General features: G+C 40.5%; 1 protein-coding gene across 2 annotated transcripts in view; it reads right to left on the bottom strand.

Moving 5' to 3' along the window:
* LOC148903880 (contactin-3-like) overlaps window positions 1-17746 on the bottom strand; it is a 59523-nt gene that overhangs the window by 28005 nt on the left and 13772 nt on the right. For both annotated transcript variants that reach the window (XM_089010318.1, XM_089010309.1), the window contains 9 exons: window positions 14143-14318; window positions 11716-11811; window positions 11433-11636; window positions 10739-10841; window positions 10330-10514; window positions 8754-8890; window positions 7027-7156; window positions 6376-6526; window positions 5968-6095 (listed from right to left, as the gene is read on the bottom strand). In XM_089010318.1, the coding sequence (XP_088866444.1) occupies window positions 5968-6095; window positions 6376-6526; window positions 7027-7156; window positions 8754-8890; window positions 10330-10514; window positions 10739-10841; window positions 11433-11636; window positions 11716-11811; window positions 14143-14318 (1310 nt within the window). The remainder of the gene's footprint in view (window positions 1-5967; window positions 6096-6375; window positions 6527-7026; window positions 7157-8753; window positions 8891-10329; window positions 10515-10738; window positions 10842-11432; window positions 11637-11715; window positions 11812-14142; window positions 14319-17746) is intronic.

Below are 17746 nucleotides of genomic sequence, written 5' to 3'. Positions count from 1 at the left end.
TTCAAATTCACACAAGGCGTATAAGACAAATGAAGGCTTTAGTGTTGAAATCATGGAACGTGCCCGATTTCCCAGAGCTCCCCGAATTGAACTCAAGGTGGTCCACAGTGGTGTCGATGCTGTTTCAGTTGCACCCCATATGTGGATACTCATAAGTCAAAGTATAAAATTCCTCTAATAGCACTCCTATTTCCTAAAAAATGTTATTCTCAAGCAGTCATCATTATATTGTGCATCCCGGCAATCATTCTTTCTGATTATACATTATTTTTTTACTATTATAATTATAATGATGAATAAACATGTTAATATTGACTGTCATTCGACTGTGCGGCCATCACAAAATTGATATGAAGTACAACATTTTTGATGTTTTGTTATTTCAGTTAAAATGTGACTTGTGGTTTCAAACTCAGTCGGCCTCCGATATAACCAATAATCTTGATAACCTCCATTTATCCTCCATTTATCAACCTGTTGCTCAGTTGTATTCAAACCCCCTCTTATAGAGTGTAAAAAAATTAGCGTCCACATTTGTTGAGCCCCAATCACTTTTTACACTTGGTCATCAATCTCCCTTCGATATTTCAGCTTGGTTTTTCACCTTTGGTGATGTTTTTCATCTTGATTCAATAGCTTTAACCCTCCATATTTGCGATCATTTTCTATCACTTCTTTTGCAACTATTCCCATACTATCGAATCAGCCATTAACCAACACCATTAACACACCCGCAACAATCATCTTCGCCCCGAGTGCCAAACCCCAATTTTTCCAGTATCCTACTGTGCTTCTAATTATGTTCAGTCATTCTTGATATTGTCTGTCTCACTTCCATGTCCTGTTTTCCTAAATAAACTACAAACAGTTTAATCCTTTCTCTCTAAACTCTACCCTGTTTCTCCTATCGTTTACCATGTGTGATTTCTGAACTCTTCCTGTTTTGGTTCTCCCCCTCATCCAAACATGTAAACCAACCAACACCTCTCATATAGACTATCGATTGATCACTGTCCCCGCTGAGTCTTCAGATCCCCATGGTTTTTCCATGTTTAACGGCATGGCTGTGAGAGGTATATGGAGGCATATTAAGATTGAAGGATTACAGGATCAGGAGATGCTCAATTCATCTGAATGGGGTCAACTTGTTCAGTCCAGAGTTTCAAAGCAAACATGGTGAAGAGGCGTTTAGCTGCTACGCTGCATGCCAACAAAATAAGTATGCCGTCTGAAGTGAAGTCAGCCCCACGGGTACACGCTTTTCAAGTTCAGATTAAAAACAATTCAGTTTCCCAATTCCTTTTGATTAAGGGCTTTTAAGCATCTTATGTGGTAAATGTCAAGCTTCGGAGCAGGTACCCATGCGGTGGCTTATTCGAAGGGAATGAGTCACTTTAATTCAAATTGAGTTTGTCGTCTGGTGTGACACCTCCTGAGTCAAACGAAGAGAAATTAGAGATGTAGCGGGGCAAATCGTCAGGATAAAAAGGGACCTTTGTTGCACCCTCTTTCCCAAAATACCTGAAATGAGAGGGCCACTACAAAATGCAACGGAAAGGGGCTCGATAGCGAAGGCATACAAAACGGGACTCGGAATGGAGCTATGAAGACAAACGTATGCTGACTGGGTAGTGTTCTGTCCTCATTAGGGCTGGAGGGGGTGAATACGGTAGTTTCACTCATCTGTCAAAGCTCTTGTCAGAGCCAAACCTCTCTACTGTAAATTGTAAAATAGATACCTCCACGTGATCAAAGACATTTTCTGCACTGCATTTTCTGCAAGTAATTTGTCAACTTCGAGCGGAGAGGTCCAGCGGTGATAATAAATTGCATTAAAAAGTCATCCTAAGTTTAAAAAAAAGGGCCCATCTGTAATACATACACGACATTGCCGATGCATTTCAGACCTTCACATTTCAGCAGACATGATTTGGCCAGTGGGGAGAGGAGGCACGAGTTGTTTTTTTTGTTCTTTTTAAGGATGAGGGAGATGGGAGACTCAGTAACCAGCAAATGTGGTTGCAAGTGAAAGTAAATAGTCTTAAATTTTATCCCTGTCACCTTCGTGACGCTCTTGGCTAACAGCAGAATATTTTGTAATCAATTGCTCCAACATTGTGAACGTTTCTCAGTGCTCCATTAACTCATTCACTGCCAGATGATGTGCAAAAATGTGTCCATTCCAGTGCCAGGGTTTTTGTCATTTTCATTTAAATTTCAGGACCCAAAGAATATTGAGTTTTAGGATTATATAAACATTCAATCCAGCATTAGAAACCTTAGACTCTCTTCTTTCATCAGAAAATGAGTTAATTTCCAAGTTATATGGGTCTAGAGTTATCTGAGCTTGAAATGGGGGTGGCTGAACAAAATACAATGCCTACATATTGATTTATGTAGCGCTATAAGAACAGCTGTAGCTGTAACAAAGTGCATGCACGAAAGGCAAATGCTGCCCCCTAGTGGAAGGGGAAACATTGCCAGAGGTCTGACCAGCGCTTTATCGGCACCCTACAAGAAAAACTAAAACCCAAACAAATTAAGGAAATGGCAGTGAATGAGTTAATGTTCACCCCCAAAACTGTCACAAAAAATAACAATCAATAACCACAACAATAATAATAATCACAACAATGACAGTAATACTAATACTAATACTAATACTAATACTAATACTAATACTAATACTAATACAGTACTAAGACGAAGACTAATAATAAAAAAAAAATCCCTTTTAATGTGCTACAACACGTTTTTTCAAAGCTATCTTTGAAGCGATCATAAACAGTCCCGATGGAGATAATCAATCACACAAGAAGCCAAGCGAAACACATACATCTTCAAAAAAAAAAAAAAAAAAAAAAAAAAAAACAGAAACAAAAAAATGAAATTACCCAACATTAATGCTGAGTGATTCTACAAGCATTTTGCCACGGTATTTTTGGCAAAACGCTTGTGAGGTTGTTGCCATGTTTGAGAGTCACTTTTTTTGTGCTTTTGTTTTATTTTCGTTTTTTGTTTTTCTTAGGAAAAGTATGTGTTTCTTATTGTTTGCCTGTCTGATGGATATGATATATATTTGGGAACTTTTTAACCTTGTCTCATGTGGGCCTGAGTTGTTTTTGGATTGGGCCACAGCACTCTCAGTTAGAAACAAAAGTGCTTGATTTAACCGAATCTAAATGTTTAAAAATTAATGTCTATTGTATGTCTTATTCTCACTGAAAGCGCACAGACAACTTGTCTGCATTAATGGAGGATGAAGGGAATCAGAAATTATTCACACTCGAGATGCTTAAATCAAATGAATCGGACTTGACAGGACTGAAATACACTGTACTTATTTGAGCGGTGCAAAAGCGTTTTCACTTTTTCATTTTATCGACAATATATTTACTCGCGTGGAGTTTGTTTCACAGAATTTTAAATACCCTTCTAAAATACCCAAAACACGCAGGCTGATATGTTTAGTTAAATGCAAAGCACCAATAAAAATGAGTTCAAGTGTCCCAAAACTACTTCAAAATGACACAGGAGATGCCGAGTTTCAGAAGGTCCCGCTCCCTTGTTCATGACGTCACATCAAAACGTCTTGCCTTGCTGTAGAATCATAACAATAGCTTCAGATTCAGAGAAGATGCTTTCTTGATACACATCCAGTTATGAATATGATTCAAATAGTTCTGAAGAGGAAAGCATAAATGTTTGCAATCGATCAAAGAAGTCCTTCCGTACCATTTTGAGGCGTCTGGACTCCAATGTAGCGCCCAGAAAATGCACGAGATGGCGCCCAAGCTCCGTTGGAAATGGGCTGATTTGTCTGCTGGGAATTTGTGTCAACTAGTATCAAATAGTAGTCTTGGTGCAACACACAACGATTCACCATCACATTATTTATGTGTTTTCCTTCTAATTTCACCATCAACACAGATCAATACGAAGTTTTCAGACCAAACAAAGTACACAAAATGCATTATGTGTCGCTTTCTCGGTCAGGGGCGTTCCAGACGTGACGTCACGTCAGGCATCGTCATCAACTCGAAAACAAGACTTCCTGAATATTCAGCGCGAGTCTTAAAACGTAAAATATAACGGCATATAACGTAAGCTATAGCCTGATTTGGGTATTTTACATGCTATAAAACGTTTTTCTGATGTCAGTGGGAAACAAAAACAAAAAATGGTGCCGGTTGTCCTTTAAATGTAGTATGTACAAACCTCATAGCACAGTAAAAACACTACAACCCAATTTATTAACTGTCTTTCAAATGTGAAAAATATCCCTGATCAGTTAATAAATTTGTCTCAAGGAATAGGCAAGATATGGCATTTACAGACTATTTCGCAGATACTTGGAGGAGGAAATGGAAATAGATTAAAATAACATGCACTGTGATTTATCAAGATTGCGTCTGTTTTTAAGTTTCCATCGAAGGGGCAAAGAAATCAACATTTATTGAAAAATGGAATCACTTTCAACATTCAAAACATATTATTACACAACGAAATATTCAAGCTCAATAATACCTACTTGTGTTAAATTCCGCCAAATCATAGATGGTTTGTCCTGACCGCGCGCTCAACAAACTCCTCACTGACGCTCTCGCCTTCACATGCCTGCCGTAGAATCTTTGTAAAATCCGGTCAGTAGAAGTCATTTGAATTGATTTTACAAATTATGGACACAACTGGTACTGAGGCGTCGGTTGTCCTTTAAATGATAATATTCAATGAATTATCTAACTACTTCTACTTCACTCAGGTGTGTTGATAAACCCAATTTTGTTGAAGTTACGCCCCAATGCAGCATCACCACGACTGAACTTTCGACTTGCTTCATCCTTTGAAGTTGGCCCTTGAATCACCTCTTTTGAAAGGCAAGTCAATTCTACTGAAATGAATCGAAGCGCAACAAAGAAGCTTTGCTCTCATGCCACACCCTTTTAAACCTTGCCAAATGATTAAAAAAAATACATCGAAAGAGTGTTCCCTCGCGACTGTTGGTGGTCATAATCAATGTCGAGGTCATGGCTCTGTGTCACTGGCCGCAATATAGCTGGGGGAAAAAAATATTGGTAATTTAAAAGAATAATGGGCCATGACAGTTTTTCATTGGAGACAATAGTATGCGACACGTTCATTAACCTAGCAGAAAACGCGCAAAATATTAAGCTATCGAGTCAGTTCGTTGTGTCAAGGCTCGAGAGCAGCGGTCAGGAACCTATGGCTCACGAGCCATATATGGCTCTTTTGATGATTGCATCTGGCTCGCCGATAAAACTAAACACATATTCTCGCTTTTTCGCTGTTCATTTCTGGTTTGGGCGGTAGTTGGCAGAGAGCGCATTTTTGATTGGATGATACTGACCTATAGCCGTTGATGTCGAAACAGGTAAACACCCCCTTTTAAATATGCCCGACGAGTAAAAAAAAAAGGATTCGCCTTTGTGGAGAGAAAATGTTCTGCCGTGATTCTAATTTGCAATGAAACAATACCATGAATGAAACAGTTGAATATCAGTGGCACTTTGACAAGCCCCATGCTAACGTCATTTTGTTTTTCTTGGACTTCCTGTCATGTTGCGTCCTGCCTGCCTTTACATGACGTCACATTTCTGCCCCCCTATACATGATGTCACATCCTATCCGTCTTTATAAAAGCTCTCCCAACACGCCCCATCTCTCTCTCTGGCCCTCCTCAACCAACCTCACATTGTCTCTGCTGTCTATAAGATTAAAATAATCTATTTTATTCAACACCTTCCTGCCGATTTTACTACCATCTTCTAACACACTTCTAACAACAGCCATGAACCAGAGGGAAGGATCATGAGGGAAGAGCCATGAACCAGAGGGAAGGATCATTTTTAACCCATCACATACATTTTATATATATAAAATAATTCAGCTTTGACAAACAAATAGATTCAGAAACCGGATCCATATATTGGTTCAGGTTTACCTTACCTGTGACAAGGAGCCTTCCTGTTGTACTGGACATTCCAAATCGATTCCTAGCAAAGCACGAATAGCTGCCTGCGTCGGACTTGCTCACATTGGCAAGCCTCAAAGTTCCATCTGGTGAAAGGGTGATCCTAGAAGAGCCCAGTGACACACACAGCAGTTTTGGAGCCAACATCAATTCATGTTAAGTGATTCTATCATGACATTACGTTAAGAGTCCCGACTGGAGTCCGGGAGTCTGATCCCGGTCAATGAGCACTTTGCGTGTGCCCAAATCAACTTTATTTGCTGTTTATGTTCCAATGGGGAATTTTATTAAATCCTTAAAAAGACAGAATGTCTTCAAGGTTATCAATTTTATGTATATATTGATCTCAAATGCAAAATAAATATGACGACTTCAGTGCTTACCTGTTATTAGTGAGAATAGGATGGTTCCCTTTCTTCCATAAAATGCTTGCCAAGGGATATGCTTGAGGTTTGCACTCCAGTGTCACTGTACTTCCTGCCTTCGCCTTAAGCAAAGCTCTGAGGACAGTCCCAGTGAAGTCTGGAGGAGAGGCTGATAGGAAAAAAAATCACCATGTTAACTTCATAAAACGATGGTAGAAAGGTGAGAACAGCAGTGGAACCTCAATACAGCAGGGTTACAATTTTGAATTTAGTTTATATGTTCAACAAAATGGTAACCCCCCCCCCCCCAAAAAAAAACACCAATTGTCATAAATGCCGATATAGTCATGACTAGTCAACAAACCTTGGCAGCCCTAATTGGCTATGAAATGAAATGTTATCATGGTTTCAATTTATTTAAAAAAATCAAAGAGTTTGTTGATCAAATTATTAGTGTTACACTTCAAACAAACATTTTGTGGCATTTCTGTACTCATTGCTGGTAAATATCAGAAGCTGTATTTTAAATGTGTTTGCCCTCCACTAAAACATCCTGACTGACCCCATTATCCGCTAAGCCGGACAACCTTTCCGAATGTCAGTCAAATGACCTTTAAAATTCCGGAGCAATGATTTGATGATTTAAGGGAGAGATAAATGCCACCCTACCTAAAACCATTAGTTCGGCAGCAAAATATATAACGCTGTGCTCGTTCTCGGCCACACACTGGTACATTCCGGCATCGGAAAGTGTTAGCACGGACACAGAGAGCGCGCCGTCCTTCACAAGGATCCGATCCTGTGAGGAATGAAAGAAAGTAATTATTGGCTGACACTTTGCTTTACTCGGTGGGCTCTGGCAAAGCTTAATAGGCATTGGATTGGGCCTGGATCAATACTGGATTAACAAATACGAAATATATCAATCCAGGTGGAAACCATATTTGTGCCTGCCAAAATACAGCCCAGCAAACTCTCACCCCAATGAACATGATAAAATGTATTGGAAATGGATGAAGTGACAAATAAATACAGTGATACCTTGGCGTACGAATTTAATTGGTTCCCAGAAAGCAAGAAAGCCATCAGAGAGGAGATGAGAGCCATTACCAATTCAACGCTTTGTCAAATCTGTGGTAAAATCTGTATCCTTTTCTGCTGTCATTTTGAGGAAGAAATATGTTATCTTTCTACATGATGTTTATCACATTTATTTTAGCCCAGTACATCCAATTACTCAGACACTGAGATGTGAAAACCTTGTCCAATCCTGACACCCAACATCATGTAATGAGACACATTGTTAAATGAATGCCTCAGCAACCTATGCATTGTTTGTAAACGAATTTCCCCGTGTCTCTAGGTTCCGTCTTCCTGCGCGCCTGTTACTGTGCTATAATTGGCCAACATGTCTGTTCATACAATCACCGGAAAGTTCGACATGTCAGTCAGGATGTCATTATAGCATCCTAGCAAATTGTTAATTGCATCAGACTTGCATTGCAACAGTAACCTGAACCACAACCACAAACAATGCGGACTGTCTTCCTGGCTGTTCCGAATGACAATGAGCAGGAAATGGTTCAGAGAAAAATGAAACGGTGTAAACTACTTTTAAAAAATCAATCTGGATGAAGAAATAAAACTGAGTAAATTCCGATTTTTTTTTCAGTGTATCATCCACCTCCTTCTCCATTATTCACGAAGGCCAGGGACCAAAGCACGGTTGTGAATATTCAGAAAAATAACCTGGGAGTAATTGAAGCCCCACTAAGCACCTTCTAATTGCCGAGGCTGATCATTTGGCTTCTGATGATCTGCCCGGCAAGCTCGTTTAATATTTGCTTACACGGTAAATACCTGAAAAGGCATCTAGTTGAAGGATAAAAACGACACGTCCAGTTGAAATAAATGCTCTTACCAGACAGATTGTGTTCAGGGTCAATCTCATTAAATAAGGCCGACAGTCAGGCGTTATTCGACACGCATCAATAAATCACCGCAAGGCGAAAGACAATCAAGCAAAAAGCTGTGGTTCTCGCATAAGGCTTCCACGGACTGTGGCGAGGTGTATTTCAAACCAGATTAAGCTCGCTGTCCCTTAATCAAGACGGTCTTAAATATGCGCCATTAATAATGAAGAGCTGCCAGTGACTCGATTCGGATGAAATGGAGCAACCTCCGCCGGGACCGCCGCGCTGCACTCGATGTGATCTGCCGAGGTAGATGAGCAACCGTGTCTTTTCACTCGGTGACATGTTTACCCTCTCTATGAATTGCACTTGGAAAAGCGGCAATGAGTTTGATGTTGGGGGTGGACGATCAAAGGATGAGTTGAAAGGAATTATTAAGTCTTGAGAATAAAACACCGGTGAAGACAAGAGGCCCATTTTTACCCTGGAGAGCAGCGGCTGGCCGTTCTTCAGCCACGTGTAAATCGGTTTGGGTTTACCGCTGGCCCGACACTCCCAGTCCAAATTGTCCTCTATGGCAAGAGCTGTGTCCTTTATGGTTTGAATCCACTGAGGCTTGGCTGAGGGAACACAAACACCAAGCCGAGATATTTGGAAGGGGTAAAATGGTGTCACCGGAATGAAAACAGGTCACATCAGCCCATGCTCATATGGAGCATGCCCATAGTGCATATTTTTTTTCTTTGTGTGTGCACAGTTTAAGGCTTTTTGTTCATTTCCTCGGACACAATATTGGAAAAACACACAGTGGTCAAATCCAATATCACATCAAGTACAATTTTATTGCACTCTCAATTTAACAGGCAAACGTATGCCACCCAAAATAAAACAGTAATAACTGGCATTAAAGGAAAGCCAGCTGTGAGAATATTGCAATGCGCCGTTCAGACTGTATAGGTGAAAATTGGTTCAATTAAATGACCATGTTGTTGAGTGTATCGTACACTTCCCCATTAAAAAAATAAAATGAAATAAAATAAAATAATAATAAATAATATAAAAGTGAGTTGTCATGTGACATCTCACCCGGTCAAAGAAACGGCACTTTAAAAAGTCATAAAGTTTGAGAAGGCTATCAGGCGAAGCGTGGAAACACACTTTTGGAATGAGGAGGGAACAAACTACGAGAGGGTTAAATGACATGAATATGTCTTTTACTGACTGTAGAAAGTCAGAAGTGGGTCGGAGAGGAGATCTTACTCCAAGTGGGGGAGTTTAAGTATCTGGGAGTCTTGTTCACGTATGAGGGTCGGATGAGCGAGAGATCGACAGGCAGATCGGTGCGGGTTCTGCTGTGATGCGGACTTTGAACCCACATCTATGGTCGCGAGCTATGGGTCACGACCAAAGCAACGAGATCCCGGAAACAAGCGGCCGAAATGAGCTTTCTCCGTAGGGTGTCCGGGCTCTCCCTGAGAGATCAGGTGAGGGGCTCATAGTCAAGCCGTTTCTCCTCCACGTAGAGCTGAGCCAGATGAGGTGGCTCGGGCATCTGATTACGATGCCTACTGGACGCCTCCCTGGTGAGGTGTTTCGGGCATGCCCCACTGTCAGAAGACCCCGGGGTCGACCCAGGACATGTTGGAGTGACTACGTCACCCAGCTGGGAACGCTCTGGATCTGGAAGAAGTGGCTGGGGAGGGGAAGTGTGGGCTTCCCTAATGAAGCTACTTCCCCTGAGACCCAACCTTTGATAAGCGACAGATAATGGATGGATGCGTTATGAAATTGTGCATGCCTTGCGTTTTGAAATGTGCATATTCCAACCGATGGTGCAGAGATTGGTTTCAGAAAAAAAGGCAAACTAATGCCACTTGGGAGATGGAATGCAAAGTGGCTTATGTATGAATAGATAGGTACTGTGTGACTCAACAAGTATGTGTGACGGAAGACTTGTTCAGTTCAAGTCATGACTCGCTCGAAATTTAGTGAGGGATGAACTGTTGTTTTTTTTCTTTCAAAAGTGAATGTTTGACATTTGAAATTAAAAAGAGAGTACCATAGAAAGCCAGGAGTCCCGCGGCGGTATTCTTGCCCATCTTATTCTCAACCACACACTCATATCCTCCCGTATCCTCCTGCTGGAAGCTGGGGATCTCCAGCACTGCGTTGGCGTACTTCATTTTGACTTTGCTGGGGAACGGAACTCCGTTGGCCCTTTTCCAAGTGATCTCGGGGACAGGACTGCAAGGGAGAAAGCACACGTTCTCATTTCAAGTTCCGCTGAAAAGTCTCGAGATTGAGTCGAGAGAAACGAGGACGGAAGCCGTCAACAAAATCAGACCCCGTCAAGGTTTAAAATTCTGCCATTTAAGAAAATATAATTGCGACAGTAACTTTTCTTTATCCGCAAGTTTCTCATCCCAACGGGGAGGGATTGAAAACAAGCATTGAGGAATCCAGCTTACTTCCCGAGAGCGAAACACTCCAGCGTAACTGTTGATCCTTTTGCGGCGGGTACATTGTCTGGGAAATTAACTTCTATTTTTGGCTCGTATTCACCCATCACTCCTACCAAGAGAAAGCACAAGATCACATTCTTCCATTATTCAGGACTTACAAGCAATATGATATAAATTAGAGGCTGTAAAAGCAATACAGGAACAAAAACATGGACGTCCATAATATAAAGAAAAAAAAAATCTGTTGAAAGCATGCACAACAATGTCATGTGGAATAATTTAAATCTGCTCTTGAGCGGAATTATTTTTAAATGCTGAACGGCGTGTCTATTTTAAACTTCCGGCCGAATTGAAGACATGTACTGCGCAATGAGTGGAAAGTAACCGGTCGAGCCACTGGAACACTCAATGTAATGGTTCACTGATGTATGGCTTATGTTTAATTCATTTCAAAACCAATCTTTAGTCACTATTTTTGTGAAAGTGCACCAGAAGAGAATGAGGCCTGGAAATTCACCAGCGAGCGCTTTGAAAGTGAGCAAGGAAGCAAGTGACGTCCATTGTTTTGTTGCCATACACGGCACAAGTGACGCTAAATTCGATGATGTCAGCGATTCAACCAAGGTGCAAAACTACTGCCGAAACACAAAAAGCTCTCATTTTCCAAAATAAAAAAGGGCATGGCAATTTATTTTCTCACCATCTGTCCTGAGGATGAGGGATGTAGGCGAGCTGTGAACTTTGCCCTTTGTGACGCTGTTCATCACGACACAGGTGTAGTTGCCCACGTCGGACGGTTCCACCTTGGCAATGTAAAGATTTCCCGTCTGCTGAGAGACGAAGCGGCGATTGTCTTGCTGGACGAAGTACGGGTACTCATTAAACACCCATGCATATGTAAGATCTGCAACAGAAAAAGAAGATATTGACCATGACGTAACATTTTCAGGGAAGTCGTGTCTTTCAATGGTTTGTTTTCAAACCTCCTGAGGACGTGGGCGTTCCACAGAGCAACACTACTCCTTGTCCCTCTCTAACGGACACGGCGCTTCTGGTGTGGACTTTGAAATGATCCAGGTCTGGGATGGGAGAGAAGACAAAAGGGACATGATGACAGGAGCTGACATACTGACTGAGTATGAGTGGAACAGAGACAGGGTAAAAGCTTTGAGCAGCACACCGACACAAATCCATTAGAGAGGATTGTTGGGGGAATTGCACTTCAGCCACGCCTGAGCAACACAGAAAGAGGGAGAGTGATACAGATAGACACACTAAAGACACTCCAACTGAAAACTTAAAAAGCCCTCCTAAAATTGGAACCGAGAGCTGACCCATCCTCTATATATATATATATATATATATATATATATATATATAGTTGTTCATCTATGTGTGCCCTGCAATTGTCTAGCAAACGGTTCAGGGTGTTACCGGCTGACAGCCCAAAGACAGCCGGGATGGGCTCGCGCATGATTGCGACCCTTGCGAGGATAAACAGAAAATCAGAAAATGGGTTTGTTTGTGAGTAAAAATTGCACAAGGAATTTGCATATATTAAAATTACTCTATAATGTAGCAGCCCCAATTTAATGATAATGATAATGAACACTTTTAAGAATAGATATTTTACAGCTAATGCATACCAATTATCTTTATCTCTTGAATATTCAGTTTGTTGAACATCCTAGTAAAATTAGCATATGTGACATTCAGGCAAAACAAATGGTTATTGTTTGCTGGAGATGTTTCACCTTCACGGAAAAGGCTTCTTAAATCAGAACTTTTATCACATGGATATCTCTCCACATATTTATACGATGTCTCTGGTGGGAAGAGGTTTGCGGCAGATTATAACAATGTGCTGACATCTCTCTCCTTCCACGAGAGAGGCCACCTAACGAGCTAGTTTGCTAGCAGGCAGAAGAACAATCAGTTGAGAGACAGGATGGTGATTGACCAGCTACGCTAAAAAACAACAACTCTAATGTGAAGACTCCACACTTAAAAATAATTCTAATACATTCCATGTGTGTCCACTCCAGTGCCAGGATTTATGTCATTTTCACTCAAATTGCAGGACCCACAGAATATTGAGTTTTAGGACTACATAAACATTCAATTCAGCATAATAAACCTTAGACTCTTTTCTTTTGTCAGAAAAAAAATAGTTAATTCCTAAATTATACAGTTCTGGAGTTATCTGAGCTTAAAATAGGGGCGACTGTACAAAATACAATAAAATATATACATATTGATTTATATAGCGCTTTCATAACAGCTGAAGCTGTCACAAAGCGCTAACATTGACAAAAGGCAAATGCTACCCCTTCGTCATGGAAGAGAAAAACATTGCCCAAGGTCAGATCTGCGCTTTATCGACCCCCCTCCCGCAAGGAACACCATGCCGCTCCACGTCATACTTTTCAATTCCCGAATAAATTGGGCAATGACAGCGAATGAGTGAAGAAAGACATTTTTCATTCAAATGCTTTTAATGGGATGGTTATGTTTCAATTTTATTAATGAATGATTTTTTTAGCCGAATTTCCTTTTTACGGACAAAACTAACAAGCGTATTACGGTATGCAAATATACCAGGTTTGATTTCCGACGAGAGTTCCATTCATTTGGAATCATTTGGTTTTGTTAAACAACCATTAATTCTAATGTGCGAGAACATTACATGAAATTGCTTTGTTTGATTTTTTATAATCTTTGACGCTCGCAGCGTTGGATTAATGGTGGCAACGCACTTTATTTGTATTGAAAAACAGTTCCGACTTTCTTCACTGGCCCCCTTCGCTGGTGATTTTTTTCTCTTAAGTTTTAATGGCAATAATGTTTCCGCAAAGAAGGGCAAAATATTTACATCTATTTTCCATGTTTCCAACAAATCGCATTCTCAACAAATCTGACCGTAACTCAGCAAGCGGATGTGTTAAAAGCCTTCTGATTGGAACCAACGGCGCGTGGCTATATGGCTCCGAGCGTAGGTGATCTGCATGAGAAGAGTCCTTAATGAGCGGTAAAGATCCTTTATTTTAACCACTCTTTCTTTTCATTGTCTGCATTTGCATGGTGTGAAACAGGATTCTGGTGTCTTTTGTCTTCACCATAAAGAAACCTAATTGCTGGTTGGCTTCTCCCAGATGACCCAATATTATATCATACTTCAGAAGAACAAGTCATCAGGGTTGTTTTCCAGTCATGTAGTTGAAAGTGATGAGTCAGAGGTCTTCACACTAAACGCCCACACACACTTTTAACATTTCATGCAGCTTCACACGCAGGCTACGGCGGTCTGATAAATATTGCAAATAATTGCCTCCATGTTATTTGCTGACCGAGTGCGACGGCCACGCCACCTCTGAGTGACGAGAGACACAAAGTGACAGGGAGTGACTTACAGGCAAACTTGAGATGTGCTCTCCTGCTGAGGATGGCTCCTGCAGTGTTGTAGGCCATACACTGGTAGACGCCTATATCCTGATAGCGGTCCAGGCTGCTTATAATGAGGTTGCCCCCTGACAGACGCCGCCGTCGATCCAGGCTCAGATTTATGAAAGTCCCATTCAGCGACCATCTGTGAGGGCAAGAACACCATCAGTCCCTGGCAGAATGCGCCATTCGTTTTCTGCAACCAAGCAAGACGCAATGGGAGAAGTTGAGTATGAATAATATATCCTGAATATCCACTCACTCTCGGTGTCAAATGCATGGTGTGACGTGAAAGGTTAAGTTGTTATGAATTCTCCTAGCGCTGCCTCAAAGCTTCTGTTCCCACAAACGAATAATGTGACAACTGAAAAGTCTTATGTGTGGACAATTTCAGAAGTCAGGGCAATGTAAAAATAAATAAATAAATAAATAAATAAATAAATAAATAAATAAATAAAATAAAATAAAATAAAAATTTAAAAAATGAAAATGAAATTAAGGAATGTGTAAGTCTTAAAACGTAAACTATAGCTATATGCTGTGGAATCTTTGTAAAATACGCTCAGTCGAAGTCATTTGAAGTGATTTTATAAATTATGGAGATAACTTGTCAGGAGGCGTCGGTTGTCCTTTAATGCTTTAGGTTTAGTATTTCCGGCCCAAACACTCCCTCCAAATGCTCCTGGCCCGGCCCCTCTGTCAAATTTTAGAACCCAATGCGGCCCGCGAGTCAAAAAGTTTGCCCACCCCTGCATTAGACACATTAGAGGTTTCCAGGGCTGGATGTTTACGCTACGGACACCATGGCTGACCAAGCAACACCTGTAGCTTGGTCTCTATGCTGAAGTGTTGTCAACGAGTTCAGGCCCCGATCCGCTGAGCTCGCTTACGATTGGCTGTGTAGAGTATGTGGGAGGCGGCGAATGGCGATGCATAACAAAAGGTAATGGCACATATTCGATAATTATGTGCCAGCAGCTTCAGTAATGGCTTATTGAAGACCCAAGGATATATGTCATCGTACAACAGTAGGTGTGAATTTATTTTACGACTGTTCGAGCATCTGTGTTTTATACTTCCCTGTTCAGTGTTTGACTTAAACATACAATCCATTCAAAATATAGCACTGAAGCAACTTATGATCAGATTCACCTTACGAACGACCGCTCGGAACGTATCTCGTTTCTAAGGTGGGAAGAGTCTGTACGATATTTGAATGATTGACTCATCGGTCAGAACAAGGGTGTCAAACTCATTTTTGCCTTGAGCCAGATTTAAGTTCCAGTTTGCCCTGGGGTGTGCGTTAACACCGAAGGAAGTTCAGAACGATTTATTCATCTAATGTTTACGTTTTTGTAATGAAGGGTTTGGTAAGAAGAAAATGCACACAGTATCACTCGTGTGAGAATTTTAATTGTGTGTGGAGATTTTAACAAGCATCATGAACGTCGTTGTCTTTGATTTACATTCATGGGCCATATAAAATGATGTGGTGGGCCAGATCTGGCCTCCGGGCTTTGAGTTTGACACCGAAGTTTCACATGCACCGTTTAACTGAAACTCGTCCAGGCATTGAGCCTCTTAATAATAATTATTTTCTAATTTATGCAGCCCTTCATGAAAACAGAGACATTATCTTTTTTTGTGTTGAATGAAAATTGACATTTGCAAGCATTTACTTTCCAAAACAATGACGGAATGACTCACCTCAAAACAGTCGCTAAGTACAACATCAATCCCTCTGCCTACGGGCAATTGTTGGTTGGTTGTTGTTTTTTTTAATCACAGAAGAATAACAAATAAACAAGAAAAAATGTTTTGAAACTTAATGAAAATGTGGTGGACTAATCGACTCTGACACTATTTCTTCATGACAACCCTCCTTAAAATTGCTTAAGTATGTTGTTCAGTGCTGTCGCTCCCTTCCCCAAATGATCCACAGCCTCTCAATAGGCTCAGTCGCAGGATCTTCTTTCTGCCCTGCAAAATGTGTTCCTCCTCGGTGAATAGTCCGCCTTTGTAGCACATTTAGAGACCATTGAAAAAGGTGATGTGAGGTTGCCATGGCAACTTCAGTCACTATTCTCCTGATTAGAATGCAATCATTGTTGTTTTAGAGTTAAATTACAATGCGTTATTGAGTATGTTTTCCTGTTAATCCAAGTCTATTCAATCAAGATATGTCTTAATTAGGGCAAAGATTTGCAACTCTAGTTAATTTATGTAAAAACATAGCAGACATGTTTTATTTACACAGGAAGCATGTGGCGGTCATATTCCCTTTCTATCAATTTTAATCCATAGTGTCTTTCAACTATCACTGCCTGCTGAGGCAACAATCTCGCTTTCCCCATTGGGACCGTTAAATTTTAATCTGAGTGGATCAAGCACAAAGCTGTCCTCGGCTATTTAAAGGAGAACAGAAGATGAAGGTTTGAAAAGGTATTTTAGACATTATCAATATCGCACTTCGTCTTCACTGTCACATTAGATTGACATCATATGACATTCTTCCACCTTGGCCCCTCATTATGATAAAAAAAATAGCATGAGGTAGGAGACATTGTCATGGCACGGAAATAGCTTTTGTGCTACTTTTAACATTATAGTGCGCCTCCTGCACACTGAAGGGGCAATGTAAAAGTATGACACAAAAAAATTGCAAATTGAACAATTTGTACAAATATAAGAAGGTCAATTTAGTTGGAGTACAAGATGCGGCATTAATGAATGGCCTTTTTAAAACCCGTTTTCATTTATAGGGTGCACTGCATGATAAGGCACATAGAATAGAAGCTACAATAGTTATGACGCGACGCTAAAGGGAATATAATACAATCCAACTGTATTTATATACATTCACTAGATCACGCTACGCAAACGGGATATAATAGAGTACGGCTTTATTTATAAGGAGCCCTGGCTGCCTCCACTAGATGGAGATACACTAAAGGGAATACAATACAATACAATACAATACAATACAATACAATAAGACAGCGTTACTTATCCATAGCCTTCATAATTAACTGCAGCTGTAACAAAGCACTTTAGAAAATGTTCAAAATACTATGTCCAAGGAAACTCAACATTGATCAATATATACGCCATATTGGATTATAAAGTGAACCCTGAAGAAAATTGAATGCTTTTAGGTGCACCTTATAGTGTGGAAAATATTCTCTTGAAAAATGAAATCCAAAGAACATCTCAACGACTGTAGCAATGCATCGCTCTTTGAAGCTGTGGAATAACAAACCCTGGATAAGTTCAAGGCCAGAACCTATTCGAGAATGTTCCTGAGGTAAAATAATTTCCTTGGCCACATGACCGTACGCTGATGAAATGAAAGGTGTGGAGGAAATGGCAAATTTTACAAAAGCTGTCATGTCTAACCTTCAAAAAACGGAATGAATGAATAAATAAATACGAATCATTGCAAATCAATGCGTGCTTACTGTCGAAGATTCTGTGTTTGGGTGTGCGTTCGGATAAATTCCATGATATAATTCCGGCACAAATATTTCAGGCAGGTGCGAAATACCTTCAGTCTGAGATTATCAAAATGAGTTT

Source organism: Hippocampus bargibanti, linkage group LG01 (genome assembly GCF_051943395.1).
Source record: "Hippocampus bargibanti isolate YZ-2025 linkage group LG01, ASM5194339v1, whole genome shotgun sequence".
Lineage (NCBI taxonomy): Eukaryota > Metazoa > Chordata > Actinopteri > Syngnathiformes > Syngnathidae > Hippocampus > Hippocampus bargibanti.
Note: the sequence above shows the minus strand (reverse complement) of the source record. Positions and strands in the feature narration are given on the sequence as shown.